This window comes from Vespa crabro, chromosome 14 (assembly GCF_910589235.1).
Source record: "Vespa crabro chromosome 14, iyVesCrab1.2, whole genome shotgun sequence".
NCBI classification, from domain to species: Eukaryota; Metazoa; Arthropoda; class Insecta; order Hymenoptera; family Vespidae; genus Vespa; species Vespa crabro.
This window is the reverse complement of record NC_060968.1, coordinates 923,168-942,626: the sequence shown is the minus strand read 5'-3', so window position 1 is coordinate 942,626 and position 19,459 is coordinate 923,168. Positions and strand designations below refer to the sequence as shown.

General features: G+C 28.0%; 3 protein-coding genes across 5 annotated transcripts; all 3 read left to right on the top strand.

The window, feature by feature from the left end:
* Positions 1–2,613, top strand: LOC124429157. Its single transcript, XM_046974051.1, has 4 exons — positions 1–234; positions 688–1,085; positions 1,233–1,636; positions 1,858–2,613. Exons 1-4 carry the CDS (start codon positions 144–146, stop codon positions 1,889–1,891), a joined length of 927 nt encoding a protein of 308 aa, XP_046830007.1. The 5' UTR covers positions 1–143; the 3' UTR covers positions 1,892–2,613.
* Positions 2,614–3,924: 1,311 nt separating this feature from the next.
* On the top strand, positions 3,925–19,021 carry LOC124429158. 3 transcript variants are annotated; one of them, XM_046974053.1, is made up of 6 exons: positions 3,925–4,096; positions 4,311–4,466; positions 16,443–16,476; positions 17,097–17,242; positions 17,524–17,765; positions 17,837–19,019. In XM_046974053.1, the coding sequence occupies exons 2-6, from the start codon at positions 4,350–4,352 to the stop codon at positions 17,901–17,903; spliced, it is 606 nt and encodes a 201-aa protein (XP_046830009.1). In that variant the 5' UTR covers positions 3,925–4,096; positions 4,311–4,349; the 3' UTR covers positions 17,904–19,019. The 3 variants fall into 3 exon arrangements, with proteins under 3 accessions (XP_046830009.1, XP_046830008.1, XP_046830010.1); XM_046974052.1 differs by having other exon boundaries at positions 17,524–19,020; XM_046974054.1 differs by lacking the exons at positions 3,925–4,096; positions 4,311–4,466 and adding an exon at positions 15,722–16,347 and having other exon boundaries at positions 17,524–19,021.
* LOC124429159 (glycine-rich cell wall structural protein-like) lies at positions 14,791–15,572 on the top strand. The gene is made up of 2 exons (XM_046974055.1): positions 14,791–14,968; positions 15,220–15,572. The coding sequence occupies exons 1-2, from the start codon at positions 14,884–14,886 to the stop codon at positions 15,417–15,419; spliced, it is 285 nt and encodes a 94-aa protein (XP_046830011.1). The 5' UTR covers positions 14,791–14,883; the 3' UTR covers positions 15,420–15,572.
* Positions 19,022–19,459: the final 438 nt, after the last annotated feature.

The following is a 19,459-nucleotide window of genomic DNA, read 5'->3' as shown; positions in this document are numbered from 1 at the left end:
GCAAAAGGTTCCTGCACCAGGTACACCAACTAGAATAGGTGCTAGTGCTTCGATAACGAGTGAAGAAACATAGAGTGTTGCCATAATACGTTATCTACTTATACCTCATATTCTAATCAAGAATTTGGAATTCATCGTCCAAAATGACTACCTCCTCGACGATACTTCTTTGCATCTTGTTTGCATCGATAACGGTGGTTCTAGTGGAGTCTCGAGCTATACCGGCTGAACCTGGTGAGTCTAGATATCTTGGGTTTCGATCATCTAAATGCATGATTATTAAAATTGTAATTGATTCTTTTACAACCTGATATTAGAAATAGTTTCAAAAATTTTATTCAAATCACTTGATTATTAAAGATTAAAATATTTAAAATCTCATTCAAGTCTTCCAGACTTATCCATTGCTTTATTGGGATTAGTAGTTGTCCATATAGAATTAAAATAAAAGCATGTACTATTCAATAAGAGGTAACGGACTGAGTTACCAATGATAATATTAACAGGAATTCAAATATGGGCCACACACATACTCACGCATCCAGGCAAATATAGTAATCCGTATGCGTAGCTTGATTCAAATCGTACGTGCTTTCTAGATGTAAATGATCACGAACGGTTCATTTCAGACGTAATATAGTTTCAGATGAAATGACATGATTCAAAGAGAGAGGTTTATCCTTTCAGTTTCACTTATGATGGACGCCTTTGGAAACCCAGTATTATTTGTAAGAGAGAAAAGGACACCAATCCAACCCTATCCCCAAAGAGCCATGATGTTCACCGGATATTATAGGCCAGTACGTCGTTCCAATAACGGTGGCCAAGCAAGTGGTGTCTTTGCCCAAGGAAATGCGGTCAGTGGAGAAGCTTTCTTTGGTGGTTTGCAATCGCCCAACTTTAAAAATGGTCCTGAACCTATCGAGGAACCGGAAGTGTCTAGTGCCGAGGCACAAGCCGCTCCAGAACCTGAGGAAGCTTTGCCCGAAAATGATCAAGAGATACCGGTACAAAACGAGGATCGATATGTACCAGAGGATCAACATCATGATCAAGAGGAACATGGTCTTCAAGCTAACGAACAGGTAGAAATAAATTTTAATAGGTTTAATTTAAAAACCCTTTCAAAAATTCATAATTAATTAATTAATTAAAATTAATTAAATTTTGATTGTCAACATACTTCTCCTAGCACATCTTAATAATTAACATGATACGAATGCTTGGAACAGGAAGTAAACGTTTCGAAACCAGAAATTGAGACACCTGTATCAGCAGACGAATCAATAGCACCTTCTACCGAAGCAACAGTGAATAATCGACCAAAGGCTAGTCTTGGAAAAAAAAAGAAGGTCCCAGTTCAGGTGGAAGATGATGAAGATGAAGATGACGTAGATGACGAAGACGAGGATCCTGTTGTACCTTTTGTACCTTTCAAGGGTAATCGTCGTCGTCAAGGCTATCCACACCTGAACAATTTTTTCCCAATGGTCTTTAGTTTCCCTGGTGCATCCACTCGTGCTGGATCCTCTGGTTCCCCACCTGGAGCGGTAACCGCTATTGCTAATAGTTACTCCACCGGTAAAGGTGGTGTTGCTAGTTCTGTAGCAACGGCATATGGCGGATCACCAAATGGGTGAGCATCCTAAAATAATGAAAAATAATAATAATAATAATAACAATAATAGTAATAATAATAATAAACATTTATAAATTAAAAAAAAAATAATTTTTCAGATAATTGTATATTAGTGAGACTTAGCAATAATAGTTAAATATTATAAAATACTTTTTTTAAGACTGATAATAATTGAAAGAAATTTAATAACTGAACGATTATTGTTTTTCTGTTTTCAGTAAAAAACGACGTACATCACCCGCGGAGGAATAGGTCGTAAATGTTTCAAGAAGGTGGATCAACCCAGCACAAAAAAGATCGTTATCCTCGAGACTTAATTTTAATGTTTACGAAAGAAAAATGGCAACATACTTTTGAATGTAATTTCATAATATCTCATTGCTATTGGTTTTTTAAACTCGAAAGGAAAATATCGTACATGATATCTATAATCTTTTTTACATTCTTGTCAAGGAAAACTAATAATGAGATCTGTTCCAAATGATCAAATTGTAAACCTTTCGCTTAGCTCAAAAAAAGATGTTGTTCATACTATACAATAAAAAAATACAATGTTACGTTTGAAACGTACCGACCATTGCAGCATCCACCGAACTTGGGTAGCAGAAGTTAATGAAATAATTCGTTCTACTGACTACCCAGACTCACGACAAGTTGCATTTGGAATTCGGCAAAACACGTGATATTCACTCGCATGTAACGTAATAATCGTCTGTAATTGTTAATCTAAGCAAACGAATTTTAATGCGTGTATATCTTAGAAATAGAATAAGGAAAAATATTTCGTCGAATAAATCTTGTTAAACCGAATTTCATTATTTCATTTTTTTTTCACAGAAAAACTTTATTCCGTTTTTCTTTATTATAGAATTAATTCTTTCCAAGTACGACTTGTGACATACGAAGTGTTCTTATATGTGTCGAAGCATAAATTATTTATTTTTTTTTATTAGCGAAACGTCCTCCTCGTACAAAATTTTTCTTATTATATTAAACTACATATTTGAAATTCTGCCAATAGATTCTGGACCCTGGTAGAAAAATTTTCTGATTATCATTATGTTTAAATCACTCTTTATACATTAGACATTATACGATATTTTAAGAATAAAATATTAACAATAATATCCAAAAAGATGCCATTTTGAAAATCTACAATTGTAATTTAAAATCTAGATAGTTCAAACAATTTATGATAAAAAAAAATGTATGAACATAAATATATAATACATAGATACAGTAGCGAGAACACAGTTTATAACACTTTACATGAACCACCTCCTTATACAGAATGTATACCTTAGATGAATCACCTTGTAAATCTTTGGATCGATGGAGATCTATGAAAAAAAAAACCAGTCGCAGAATTATCCATATCTTTTTATATTCTCGACATATCAATGGAACTTTGCATTTTAATTCAATAGTTATCTTCAAAAAAGATCATAAAACCATTATATCTTATATTCACATTATTTACAATATTTTTACATTTCAAAGGCAAATACAGAGTGAGGAATCAGTTATTATTAGACTGTTTACTTAACGCGTTAGTATGATAGTGCGAGACCTGTATGTTAGAGAATACAACGAAGGAAAGGAGACGAAGGAAAGAAAGGAGATGTGAGTTTCGTCCGCTGCCAGCTGAATTCCCCTTCAACGTCAAGGTCAATTTTGCGAAGAATCTTCTTTAACAGATCTCCACCGATCTGAGTATGTAAGATATTCCAATGATAACCAAGGGAAGACATATCCTTACACCAGATACATTCTCGAAATATACATTTTTGTCTATTGTATACAGGCGTCACGTTCAATTATACGTTCTTCAATATTTTTCTTGTTTACATATCATAAACGAAATTTGAACAATAAATTTATAAACTGATGGATCATTTCTGATTTTTATTCGATCGAATTATTCGATTTACCAATAACCAATATAACGAAATGACATTTCTTGATTATTTAATATGATACAAATGATATTTGATCGAGCAGAAAAATCTCCAAATGAAAACAATAAATTAAAAAAGAAAAACAAGAGGAAAACGAAAAAGAGAATAATTAATACGATCGGAATATATTCGTTGACGCTAATAAGAATTGTAAAATTCAAGGAATTGATAGATACTCGTTTGGTAGGTATGTTAATAAAAATGCAGTTCTCTTTTTGTCAACTTGACGCATCCCGCGACATTTTATGACTATCTTGTCAAACTGACCTCTAACAGAATATATATAAAGCTGAAAAAGATGATTTCGTACATCATTTCTCCTTTGACGATCTCAAAGAACACGTTGGAACGATATAAATACTTAGTTCATAATTTTTCTTGTTATTAAAACTTGTGGAACAATAGATAGTTAAAATGTTGAAAATATTCGGATTCATTTTGATTCTATGCGTAGCAACAACTTTGACTTTTCCTGGGATCTTAACGAAACCAATAGAAGGTAGATCCTTTCCTAAGTATAGACTTAGCTTAAGAATTTATATAGAAAATAATTTAGTGTAAAAAAAATAATATCATTTGAAACTCTTTATTTATAACATTTATAAATTTATTTTCATTGCTACCTTGATATATGAAACAAGGAATTTGAATGTATTAGTTAAAATATTATTTTCCTCTATAGAATAATTTATATTGATATTGAATTGTTTTAGACGTTATTTTAGTAAGAGCTGTTGATTCTCAAACTACTTATGGACATGGACATCACCATGACAGTAGACATCATGATGGTTATCATCATGGACATTATCATGGGCATCACCATGGGCACGAAAATGGACATTATGGTGGACATCACGGTAGTTATGGTAAATAAGCTGCGAACATTCATGTACATAATTTATAAACAAGAATGCAGCTATAAATTTGTTTAATGTAAAGTAACTTGTCCAATATGTAAATTTTGTTACACAGAATATTATTTTCAAATAAAACAACAAAATATTTAACAATACAGTTAAAATTGATTTATAGGGAAAAAGTTCCAACTCAATTTTTATAATTTCTCTTACACTAAACGACAACTAATATCGTCCGGATTTGAAATAATCGCTAATTTATAATAATAATCATACTTATTATTGTTCATAATTATCAATAAAATTTATCTTTGACATACACGAAATATACAATTTATTTCATTTACGTGAAATATATAAAATATGTATATGCAATAAATTTACATGATTATGAGATACACCGATCATAATGACACGTTTTAATAATAAATAATTATAATGAAAATCTAATACAAAATATAAGTTATGGAATAAAACATACATGTTAAAAATATATAAATGATCTTAAAATCGTTTTAATTTATTTTGTATAAAAATATTTTAATTATTTTTTCGATTTTATTATTAAAAAATTATTAACTCTTATAGGATAATGAATAACAAAGAAAAACGTCTTGAAATATAAAACGACAATAGTAACAGTATTTGTTCCGTGTTTCTCCTCCAATTTTTGATTATCATTAATATAGCTAGAAAAAACAAATAAAGTATGATCTTAATTCATACACACATTACGTGGTATATGAAATAAAAAAGCTTCTCTCGCAGAAAATCGCAATATTAACGCAAAAGTTTTACATCTCGATGCACGTAAATTTAAAAAAACAAAAAAAAAATAAAGGGAGAAATACGCAAGAAATGAAAACATGAAATATCAATTGATATTATTTTTTGCTATATTAACAAGTGCAAGTTTTCTATCGAGTTAATAGTATGTTATTTTTATAGTTAGGATTTTATTTCACAACGAATAATTAATTATTTGATTATTCTTTTTCAGATCCAATGTCGTTCGATAATACTCGGTGAAATGCGTCAACTTATAACTATACAATTTTATTGCTAATTATTTATAAGAGAATGGAGAATTTAAACTGTAACGTATAAGTGTGCATCTGGCAGACCACATTTCTACTTGACTTCTCCGATGAAGTAAAAGAAAACGATCCTCACTTTTTAATACCGCCATGCCTCTTGAATTCTGTTTTTATTCTTTTTTTTATGGATAATCGATTATTTACATACTGAAAAGAAAACAAAAAAACATTGGAAATAAAAAGAATCGGTGAATCGGAATATTTAAACGACAACATGTATCTCAAAAGTAAAAACTTGACATGTGCCGTTTTTTCCTTACAATCACAGATATAATTCTTATATCTCATCTATCCTTATCCAATTCAAGAGTGAGATGTAAAGAGAACATCTCTACGTCTAAAACATAGAGTGTTATCCAGTTAAATGGTGGAAGAACGAATTAATTAGTAGTGGGGACCGTAGAACCTAGGTTGGGAAAATGTTGTCTACCTATGCTGTAACGAATTCATTTTTTCGAAATGATATCGTATACATAAGAAATGAAAAGTAGAAATAGCTTTGATGTTTTCGAAAAAATGGAATTTAATTTATTAAAATTAAAAGTAAAATATTGTTAAAAGCTAAAAATGACAGCAACAAACCGAAGAAAATCGAATGGTCGTTTGACGATGAAATGACAGATAAAATAGAACAATTAGATTAGAAGAATGAAGCTGAATCACCGACGAATTTAATCCGGTTATCTTCACCGTTCATATATCTAGCGATAAAAAAACTGCCTTAAATTATACATCCAACAAAATCTAAAAATCGATTCAGAAAGTATTAATATACGCAAAATGTCCCATTTAAATCGATTATTTTAAAAATATTTTCATAACTCTTGACGTTGCCAAACAATGTTTTTGAATCGTCTATTTAATGTTTCAAAATAGTTTTTTCCTTGTGAAGTTAGAAATAATTATGTAAATAATCTAGGCTAAATATTTATGGAAAGATTCATCATCATTTATCTTTTGTTTAATTATGTGTATTATAATACAGTAAAATTGTAAAAAAATCAAGATAATAATATAGACATAAAGCTAATATATGTAATTATAATAACTATTTAAATGATAACTGTAAAAATTGCATTTTGTATATATCTAGAATCTTTAATCGATTTATATTACAATAACGGCTAAACGATAAAATAAAACAAATTTTATTTATGCATCGGCAAACGGAATCCAGCTTATGAGAATCCAGTATTATTTATAAGAGAGAAATAATCATCGATTCAACTCTATCTCCAAAGACTCATGATGTATAACAGATATTACAGGTCAGCACATCGTTCCAATAACGGTGGCCAAGTAAATGGTGTCTTTGCCTAAGTAATATGCTGTAAATGACGAAGCTTTACTTTCTTCGATAACTTGCAATCATCCAACTTTAAAAATGATCCTGAACTTATCGACAAACCGGAAATGTCCATTGTCGAGGTACAAGCTGCTTCAGAACTTGAGGAAGCTTTGATTGAAAATGATCAAGAGATATCAGTACAAAACGAAAATCGATATGTACCAGAGGATTAATGTGTTGATCAAGAGGATCATAATCTTCAAATTAACGAACTGATAGAAATAAATTTTGAAATTGTTCATTTAACAAGTTTAATTAAAAAAGACTCTCAAAAATTCATAACTTATTAATTAATTGAAATTAATTAAATTTTTATTTTCAACATACTTCCTCTAATCGATCACATTAGTCATCTTAATAATTAACATGATACTAATGCTTGGAACAGGAAGTAAACATTTCGAAACCAGAAATCGAGACACCTGTATCATCTGAAGAACCAATAGCACCATCTATCGAAGCAACGGTGAATAATCGACCAAAGGCTAGTCTTGGCAAAAAAGGAAGATCCCAGTTCAAGTGGAAAATGAAGAGAAAGAGGACAAAGTAAATGATGAAGACGAAGATCCTGTTGTACCTTTCATACCTTTCAATAATAATCGACGTCATAAATATTACCCACACCTAAGCAATTTTTTCTCGATAGTCTTTAGCTCTTCTTATGCTGGATCCTCTAGGTCCTCATTTGCAACGGTAATCATCTTTGCCAAGTTACTCTTCCGATAAGGGTAATGTTGCTACTGCACTAGCGACGATATATGGCGGATCACATAAGGCAAATATGTATGAATACGTATGATAATCCTAAGTTAATAAAAATTAATGTTAATAATAATAATAATATTTATGAATTAATAAAAATAATTGTGGAAATAATTATACATTGGTAAAACTTAATAACGATAGTAAAAAAAATCATAAGAGAGGTGCTCTTTTTAAGATTGATAGATCGTTATCCTCGAGACTTAATTATAATGTTAACGAAAACAAAATGACGGCAATATTTGAACGTAATTTCGTAGTATGTTATTTTTATTGGTTTTTTTAAACTCGAAAGGAAAATATCATATATGATATCTATATTTTTTGTTATATGCTTTGTCAAGAAAAAAAATATTGATAACTGTTCCAAATGATCAAATTGTAAAACTTTCGCTTAGCTCAAAAAAAGATGTTGTTCATACTATATAATAAAAAAATACAATGTTACGTTTGAAACGTACCGACCATTGTAGCATTCACCGAATTTGGGTAGCAGAATTTAATGAAATAATTTGTTCTGTTGACTACCCAGACTCACGACAAATTATATTTAGAATTCAGCATAAAAAATATAATTCATTCGCATGTAACTTAATAATCGTCTATAATTATTAATCTAAGCAAACGATTTTTAATACGTGTATATCTTAGAAATAAAATAAGCAAAAATATGTTCTCGAATAAATCTTGTTAAACCGTTTCGTTTTTTTTTTTACAGAATATCTTTATTATATTTCTCCTTATTATACGATTAATTCTAAATATATTACATATGATTCAGTTCCAAGCACATCTTGTGCTTTGTGATCTTTGTGACATACGACGTGTTTTTAATGCATCAAAGCATAAATTGTTTATTTTCTTTAACAGCGAAACGTCTTCATCGTACAAGATTTATTATAATTCTTCCATTGTTCAATAATAATGTTACATAATTTCATATTGTTCGATAAACATACGTATTAACACGATAATTACTAAATGTTCCAAATTTATGTATTAAAATAAATATTTAAAATTGTGCGAACAGCTTCTGGATTCAAGCAGAGAAAATTTCTGATTATCGTGATTATCATTATGTTTAAATTACATTTTAGACATTAGAGGCAATCGCCACTAAATTATATATTAACATTAAAATATTAATCATTATATCAATGTCATTTTGAAACTCTGAAATTAGAGATTAACATTTAAATGTGGTTCAGTTAATTTATTACTGTGATTAGAAAAAAGATTATTAAAGGACATAGAAATTGACATAGAAGAGAGATATCTTACAATACTTTATGTGAACCATCATATACAGGATGTATACCTTGGAAGAATCATTCCATATATGGATTTTTGCATTAATGGAAATCTATGAAAAAAATCAACGATAGAATTGATTAAATTTTTTTATGTTCTAAACATGTCCAACCCCACATGTCATATCACATGCCAATAGAATCTTGGTTTTCAATTTAATAGTTGTTTTGAAAAAATATAATAAAATTCCACTATCTCTTCTGTACACATTATTTACAATATGCTTACATTTTAAAGGCTAATACAGAATGAGGAGTTAGTTATTATTAGATTATCTAACGCGTTAGGTCTATTGTGCAAGACTTGTGTGTTAGAGAAGAGAGCGAAAGAAATGAAACTTGTGTTTCGTTCGCAGTCTGTTGGTTTCACCTTTAAGGTCAAGGTCAATTTTACGAAAAATCTTCTTTAACAGATCTCCACCGATTTCTTATACCAAATACATTCCCGATATATATATTTCTATCTATTTTGTACAGACGTAACGTTCGATTATACATTCTTGAATATTTTTCTTACATATATTATAAATAAAATTAAAACAGTAAATTTATAAATTGATCAATCTACTCTGATTTTTATTCGATCGAATTATTCGGTTTAACTCAACCAATCTAATGAAACGACATTGATTATTTAATATGATACAAATAACATTTGATCAAGCAGGAAAATTCCCAAGTAAAAAAAATAAGTTAAAAAAGAAAAACAAAAGGAAAGCGAAAAAGAGTGAGAATAATTAATACAATCGAAATATATTTGCTGATTACAATGAAACTTGGAAGATTCAATGAATTAATAGATACTCGTTTAATAGGTATGTTAATAAAAAAGTAGTTCTCTTTTTGTCAACTTGTTGCATCCAAAGAAGTTTTACGACTCTCATAAGACGTCGTCAAACTGACCTCCGATAAAGTACATATAAGGCAAGAAAAGATGATTTCCTACATCATTTCGCACTTGATGTTTCTAAGAAAAACATTGAAACAAAATAAATATTCAGCCAATAATTTTTCCTGTTATTAAAAATCTGTAGAACAATAGATCATAAAAATTTTAAATATCTTCGCACTTTCTTTGATTTTCTGCATCGCAACAACTTTGAATTATTCTGCACTCTTAACGAAACCAAACGAAAGTATATCTTTCTTAAGTATAGGATTACCTTAAAATTTTGTTTAGAAAATAATTTTGTGTAAAAAAAAATAATATCATTTGAATCTCTTTTCTTATATTTATAATTTTATTTTCATTGCTACCTTGATATATGAAGCAAGCAGAAAGAATAATAAATGTTGATGTTGAATTGATTCAGATGTCATGTTAGTAAGATCAGACAGAAATGCTGATCTTCAAACTACTTATGGACATAGACATCACCAAGAAAATGAAGATGGATATAATGGTGGTTATCATGATCATTATAATGGAAATCAAAGTCGACATTATGGACACCGTGGTGATTATGATAAATAAGCTGCGAACATTCATGTACATAATTTATAAACAAGAATGCAGCTATAAATTTGTTTAATGTAAAGTAACTTGTCCAATATGTAAATTTTGTTACACAGAATATTATTTTCAAATAAAACAACAAAATATTTAACAATACAGTTAAAATTGATTTATAGGGAAAAAGTTCCAACTCAATTTTTATAATTTCTCTTACACTAAACGACAACTAATATCGTCCGGATTTGAAATAATCGCTAATTTATAATAATAATCATACTTATTATTGTTCATAATTATCAATAAAATTTATCTTTGACATACACGAAATATACAATTTATTTCATTTACGTGAAATATATAAAATATGTATATGCAATAAATTTACATGATTATGAGATACACCGATCATAATGACACGTTTTAATAATAAATAATTATAATGAAAATCTAATACAAAATATAAGTTATGGAATAAAACATACATGTTAAAAATATATAAATGATCTTAAAATCGTTTTAATTTATTTTGTATAAAAATATTTTAATTATTTTTTCGATTTTATTATTAAAAAATTATTAACTCTTATAGGATAATGAATAACAAAGAAAAACGTCTTGAAATATAAAACGACAATAGTAACAGTATTTGTTCCGTGTTTCTCCTCCAATTTTTGATTATCATTAATATAGCTAGAAAAAACAAATAAAGTATGATCTTAATTCATACACACATTACGTGGTATATGAAATAAAAAAGCTTCTCTCGCAGAAAATCGCAATATTAACGCAAAAGTTTTACATCTCGATGCACGTAAATTTAAAAAAACAAAAAAAAAATAAAGGGAGAAATACGCAAGAAATGAAAACATGAAATATCAATTGATATTATTTTTTGCTATATTAACAAGTGCAAGTTTTCTATCGAGTTAACAGTATGTTATTTTTATAGTTTGGATTTTATTATAGCTTTGACTGAAAATGATCAAGAGGTACCGGTACAAAATGAGAATCGATATGTACCAGAGGATTAACGTGTTGATAAAGAGTACCATGATTTTCAAGTTAAGGAACGGATAGAAATAAATTTTGGAATTGTTCTTTTAACAAGTTTAATTTAAAAATACCCTAAAAAATTCATAATTTATTAATTAATTAAAATTAATTAAATTTTTATTTTCAACATACTTCCTCTAATCGATCGCATTAGTCATCTTAATAATTAACATGATACGAATGCATGAAACAAGAAGTAAACGTTTCAAAACCAGAAATTGTGATATCTGTAACATCTTCCACCGAACCAATAGCACCTTTTACCGAAGCAACGGTGAATAATCGATCAAAAACTAGTCTTGGCAAAGAAAAGAAGAAGACGACATAAATGGCAAAGATGAAGATCCTGTTCTATCTTTCATACCTTTCAAGGGTAATTATCGTCATCAAGGTTACTCACACTTCAAACATTCTTTTTCTAGTGCATCCATTTGTTCTGGATCTCTGGATACTCACCTGCAGTGGTAACCGCCATTACTAATAGTAGCTCCATCGCTAAAAGTGATGTTGCTACTTCTGTAACTACGGTATATGGCGAATAATCAAATAGATGACCATCCTTACTTAATGATAATTAATAATAATAATGATAATAATAATATTTATAAATTAAAAAAAATAATTTTTCAGATAATTATTAAGATTATTAAGCTTAATAATACATATTAGATAATAGATAAATATTAATCTTACTAATAATAATTTTAATAAGTCTTAGTAACAATAGTTAAAAATCATGAAATACTCTTTTTAAGACTAATAGCCATTGAAAGGAATATAATAATTGAATGATTATTGTTTTTTATTTTCCATTTAAAACGACGGATATTATCCGCGGAGGAATAAGTCGTAAATCAAGAAGATCGATCAACCGAACATAAACAGATCGTTATTCTCGAGACTTAATTATAATGTTAATGAAAACAAAATGACGGCAATATTTGTACGTAATTTCATAGTATGTCATTGCTATTGATCTTTTAAACTCGAAAGGAAAATATCGTACATAATATCTATAATTTTTTTTACATTCTTGTCAAGGAAAAAAAGTAATGAGAACGTTGTTCCAAATGATCAAATTGTAAAGCTTTGGCTTTACTCAAAAAAAATGTTCATACAATACAATAAGAAAGTACAATGTTACATTTAAAACGTACTGACCATTGCAGCATAGTAGAGCTTAACTAAATGATTCGTTGCCCTGATTTTCCAGAGTCACGACAAATTGCATTTGGAACTCGGCATAAAACATGATATTCATTCTCATATAACTTAATAATTTTAATATTTTTTTATTTATTTTAATATTTGTATATCTATTTTAATATTTGTATACCTTAGAAATTGAATAAGGAGAACACTATTGTTGAATAAATCTTATTAAATTAAATTTTTCTTAATGCCGCGTTTCTACGAGACGTGAATTTGAAACGTCAATCACGTCGTTTCACATGTTCTGGTATTTTTCACGCTTAGGTATTTTTGATTGTAAGAGTGAAATGTTTATATGGAATTATTAATATAAATAACTAAAGAGAATTAAAAAGTATTATTATCGTTTAATTTTAACATACGCTGCGTGGAAAACTCGTTTCACGTTATTTTCTGTCACGACTGAAAATCAAATCGATTTGATCTTGTTACTACTGAGTCAGGTACGCATTAACGTCACAGTTAACAATCTTCACGATGGCACGTTTACAACAATCATAGTCGGCAAAAGCGTTATTTATATTCATGATTTTCCGTCACGTAGGAATGCAGCGTAATATTGGAGTTTGTTACTACCATTTTCCATTATTAAACGAATAATTAATTCCAAATACGTCTTATAACATGCGGCGTATTTTTTTAATACGTTTCATTTTAATAATAAATAAAAGATCAATTTTTTTAATACGAAGCATTAAAAGTATCTTATTATTGATCATATTTTCCGTATATCTGATTTATCATGTTTCTTCTATTTTTTATTCTATTTTTTATGAACTTCTATTTTTTAGTTACACAATTTGAATCTGTTTAATAAACTTAGAATATGAATTTTCAATTAGGATTTGAATCTGTTTATAAACTTAGGATTATATAATATTAGGAATGTTAAAGTTAATAAAAGTTATTATATTAAAATATTTGAAATTTTGCCAAAAACTTTTGGATCTCATTAAAGAAACTTTCTGATTATCGTAGTTATCATTAGTTCGAAATACTTTTTATATATTAAGGATAATTGCCATTAAATTATAATTTTAACATTAAAATGTTAATAATAAAATCTGTACCATTTTAAAAGTCTAAAATTGTAGTTTAAAATTTAAATACTTCAGCCAATTTATTGCTATGAACAAACATAGATATAGTGGCGATGAAACAGTTTATAACACTTTATGTGAAACACTCTGTACAAGATGTACACCTTGAATGAATCACCTTGTATATCTTTTTAGATCGGTAGAAATCTGTGGAAAAAAAGCCGTAGTGTTGACCAAATTTTCATATTCAATCCATCACGAGGATCAAACTTGTTAATGGAACCTTGGATGTCATCTTAATGGTTGTCTTGAAAAAAAATCATGAAGTTCCATTATCTCTTATATTAATATTATTTATATTATGTTAACATTTCAAAGGCAAATCCATAATAAAAAATTAATTATATTACACTGTTTATTTAACGCATAGATACCTTTGCATGGAGTCTATGCGTGAGAAAGAATGGAAGAAGGAAAAAAAGGCGTATGCTTCATTTGGGGTCTGCTGGAGGTCAAGGTCAAGGTCAAGGTCAATTTTGTAAAAAGTTTTCTTTCACAAATCACCACCAATCTGAAGACGTAAAATACTACAGTAGATAACCAATAAAAAACATTTCTTTACATCAAATATATTCCCAATATATACATTTTTATCTGTTTTGTACAAACAACACGTTCAATCATACATTCTACAATATTTTTCTTGTTTACATATTAAAAATGAAATTTAAACAATAAATTTACAAACTGATGAATCATCTCTGATTTTTATTCGATGAAATTATACAATTTAGCAAATGACATTTGATTAATGAGAAAAATCGTAATATGAAAATAACAGATTAAAAAACAAAAACGGAACAAGAAAAAAATAATTACCTAGGAAATAGAATAAATTGTTGATGTTTATCAGATTCGATCGATTAATACTCGTTTGGTAAGTATGTAAATATAATAGAAGTTTGTTTTCTTTACTAGAAATATTATATAACATTTAACGATTATCTTATCAAATTGACATTTAATCGAATGTATATAAGGACAGAGAAGTTGATCATCTGCATCATTTCGCACTTGTTCTTTGTAAATAAGCAGTCGATTAATAATTTTCCTCGTTATTAAAATTTGTGAAAAAATATAACGTAAAAATGTGGAAGATCTTCACGTTTATTTTGCTTCTCTGCGCAGCAACAACTTTAGCTTTTCCTTCGATTCAAGCAGAAACATACGAAGGTGAATCCTTAATTTAGATTTGGCTTCAAACTTCTTTTGAAAGAGAAGTTTGCGTGAAGAAAAAAAAAGAAGAAATATCATTCAAAACTTTTTTATTCATAACATATTTGAATATTTTTATTTTTATTTTATTTTTATTATAATTCTGAAATAAAAATCAACGAATTTGGATATCCTTTTTTATCCTTTTTTATAATTATTCCTCACGCATAATAACATAATTTATGTCGATGTTGTTTGAATTATTTCAGGCCCCATGTTGAACAGATTGAATAGAGCTGCTGATCATTACGGAGGTGGACATGATGGACATGGCGGTGGATATGGCGGTAGTAGTGGACATGGCGGTGGATATGGCGGTAGTAATGGACATGGCGGTGGACATGGCGGTGGACATGGCGGTGGATATGGCGGTGGATATGGCGGTGGACATGGCGGTGGACATGGGTAAATAAACTGCGAACGTTTATATAGACAGCTTATACAAAAAAATGCTATGACAAAACTTTCAAAAATATGTAGAATAACTAGTAACCCGTCCAATATTATAATAACTATATTTTGTTATAAAGATTATTTTGAAATAAAACAAGATATTTACCAATATTGTTACAATTCATTTTTATAATTCATGTTACATTAAATGACAAATGATATTGTCTGTATTTGATAGAATTATTAGTTTATAATAATAATTATACATGTTATTGTTTATAATTATGAGTAAAATAAAACGTAATATCTCTAACATACACGAAATATACAATTTATTTAATTTACGTGAAGTATATAAAATATATATGCGCATTATAATTGCATAATTATAAAGAACATCAATTATACTGACACATTCTAATAATCGATAATTATTATGAAAGTGTAATACAAAATATTGATTATATAATGAATACATATTTAAAATTTATAAACGATTGTAAAATCGTTTTAATCTTTCTTTTATGAAAATATACATTTTAATTAATTCCTCGATTTATACGTCACTTTTATTAGAAAATTATTAATGCTAGTAAGACAATGGAAAAAAAAAATAACCTCGTCTAATACGAAACGATATCAGTAACAGTCTTTGTTCTGTGTTTCTCCAATTTCCGATTGTCATTGAAGTTGCTACAAACACGAGATACCGTATGATCTTATTTCATACACATATTACGTGGAATATGGAATAAAAGAGCTTCCCTCGTGATAAATCGCAGTATTCATACGAAACTATTCTACCACGTCGCATGTAACTTCCAAGAAGAAAAAGGAATAGAAAAAAAATAGAAAAAAAAGAAAAAAAAATAGAAAGTGAGAAATACGGAAGAAACGAAAACATGAAATGTCAATTGATATTATTTTTCGCTATCGTAACAGGCGTAAGTTTTTCATGAAATTAATCGTATATTACTTTTTATCCTTAAGAATATTATTTCACTATGAATAATTGCATATTTCATTGTTCTCTTATCAGATCCAATGTCGTTCGATAATACTCGATGAAATGCGTAAGTTTATAATTATAAAATTTTATTTCTAATTATTTATAACGTAATGGAGAATTTAAATTGTACCGAGTAGGTAGGCAACTAACGACCCGTATTTCTACTTGTCTTCTCCGGTGAAGTGAAAGAAAATGATTCTCACTATTTAATACCGCCGTGCCTCGTGAATTCTGTTTTTATTTTTTTATGGATAATCGATTATTTACACACTGAAAAGAAAACAAGAAAACATTGGGAATAAAAAAAATTGATGCATCGGGACATTTAAACGACAACAAGTATCTCGAAAGTAAAAACGTGACATGTGCCATTTTTTCCTTACAACCACAGATATAATACTCATATTTCATCTATCCCTATTCTGTACAAGGATAAGATGTAAAGAGAAAACCTCTATGTTTATAAACATAGTGTTGGCCAGTTAAATAGTGGGGGAACGAATTGATTGATAGTAAAGACCGTAGAGCCTAGTGTGGGAAAGAAGTTGCCCACCTATGCTGTAACGAATTGATTTTTTTGAAATGATTTCATATGCAAAAAAAAAAAGAGAAATAGAAATTTGACGTTTTCGAAAAAATACAATTTAATTCATTAAAATTAAAAAAAATATATCGTTAAAATAGCTAAAAATGACAGCGACAAATCGAAGAGAATCGAGCGATCGTTTGATGATGAAATGACAGATAGAATGGAGCAATTAGATTGGAAGAATGAACCCGAATCTACTACAAATGTATTTTGGTTACCTTCACCATTCATATATCCACCGGTAAGAAATTGATTTAATTCATATACATTCATTAAAATTTAATAATCAAAGATATTAAAATTTACTCAGATCGTGTAAGAACTAATCAAAAATGAATCGAAAAAAATAAGGATTTAAAAGAGAAAAAAAAAAAGAAAATAGATAAGTTGAGAACAACTGACTGATACAATTAATATTACATTATAATAAATCTTATGTTATATATTTGTCAATATAAAATATTTGAGTATGTAAAATATTATTAATTAAAATTGATAATATTTTGTTTTCTTCGATTATAGTGGCTGCAATCTTCAAATCAATCTTTCTGGCAATTACCTGAGAAATATTTGAAAAGAAGTGAAAATTCTGATTCTACCTTAATGGAACAAAAAAACAACAAAGAAACTTGGAACAACGATAAATTATATATCGAAGAAGGGGCTAAAATGATTAAAACCTGTGCTGAACAAATTGACGAAATGTTGCTTTTGATACAAAACGCTCTTGGCCAATTTCGAAAATATTTGAACGAGTGGTGCAGGTTAATTAATTTTAAAATGAAATTAATATTCTCAAGAAATATTCTTATTTTGAATTTATATATTATTTTAGGAATCATCATTCGATGGTCAAATTATCACCGGAATCATTCGATACATTTTATCTTCCTAAACATTGACTGAATATTTAGATATTAACACGAAATTTGAAAAAAAAATCTGAACTCATCTTTATATTCCCAATATATTAATCTATCATCTTATAATATTAACCATATATCTATTCATTAACTTTTACATTTTATAACATTTATAATGCAATTAACTATATAAAACAAACAAATAAAAATTATTATAAAACAACAAATAAAAATATTCCAAATGAATATGAATCGATTTTCTTAAAAAATAAAATATATTTAATCCCTCTACGATATAGTCGCGTAAGATGATCGATGATAAAATAGGTCTTTGAACTTTCGTTAGTAACAGACTAACAAGAATATTACAATACTTTCAATGGCGCTATTTAACACGTTTGATCGATAAAACAAATAGTTGCTGTTAACGACGACGTGTCATTTTCCTTAGAATTCATTTTAAAGTGATTTCTTCGGTTTAATCGGTAAGTTTTTTTATTATAATAAATAAATAAATATATTTTTTATTTAACAAAATTAAAATTATCGAAAAGTATTAAACGAATGTATCATAATTTTTCATTGAAATTAATTTCGTTAGATGAACGTATTAGAATTTTTCTATTCCTGTTATTTTCTCTCAGGAATTCATCATACGAATACGTATATGTTCTTATAATTTATTTATTAAACATTAAATATAAGATTTTTATATTTGTCGTAATTTTAAATAACGTCTAATATATTCTATACGATTTTCATTTTACAAAAGAATAGATACGTTTGAAATCGTTTAAAGTTTTAATACTTTTCGCATAGTACCTATCAGCCATTACAAGTGAAAAGTTTGAAAAGTTAAATTAGAACTCTAAAATAGATGTACCGACGGTTATCTCGGCTCGATTTAATCGACCTTCACAATTCCGAGAGTTCTAATTCTCTCGTTACTTCAAATTTCTCATTTCCAATTTTAGCTCTTAGATTCTAATCATCTGAAATAAAATAAAATGTACAAGGTATTTATGATCTATTAAATCCATAGAGTGGCCCACATAAATTATTAGAAAATTAATGCATAAAATGATCCATATAAAGTGTTACAAAATTTAATGCACAGAATGGACTATGTAAAATATTACAGAATATATTAGCCAAAATTAAATGAATATAAATACAATTTAAATATATATATGAATATAAATATATATATCATAAATTATATATATATTTATATATTTAAATATATATTATATATATATATATATATATATATATAATATCATATATATATATATATATATATATATATATATATATATATGTATGTATGTATACATATATATGATACTAAAACTGGCTATCTTGTACCTGGTACGATATTATTATGTGAAAGAAAATCATAAAAATATTGCCGCAGTGATACAACCATTTACTTCACAAAACTTTCTAAGTTGTACGATACATGTGCAGCCATGCATGATTGTTATATGGTTTGGTAATGGAAGTTTTAATATTCTATTTCTTATAATGAGTTTCTAACATGCATTCTCGATTAAAAATGTACATTATCTTCAATTATTCGTTATTAAGTAAAG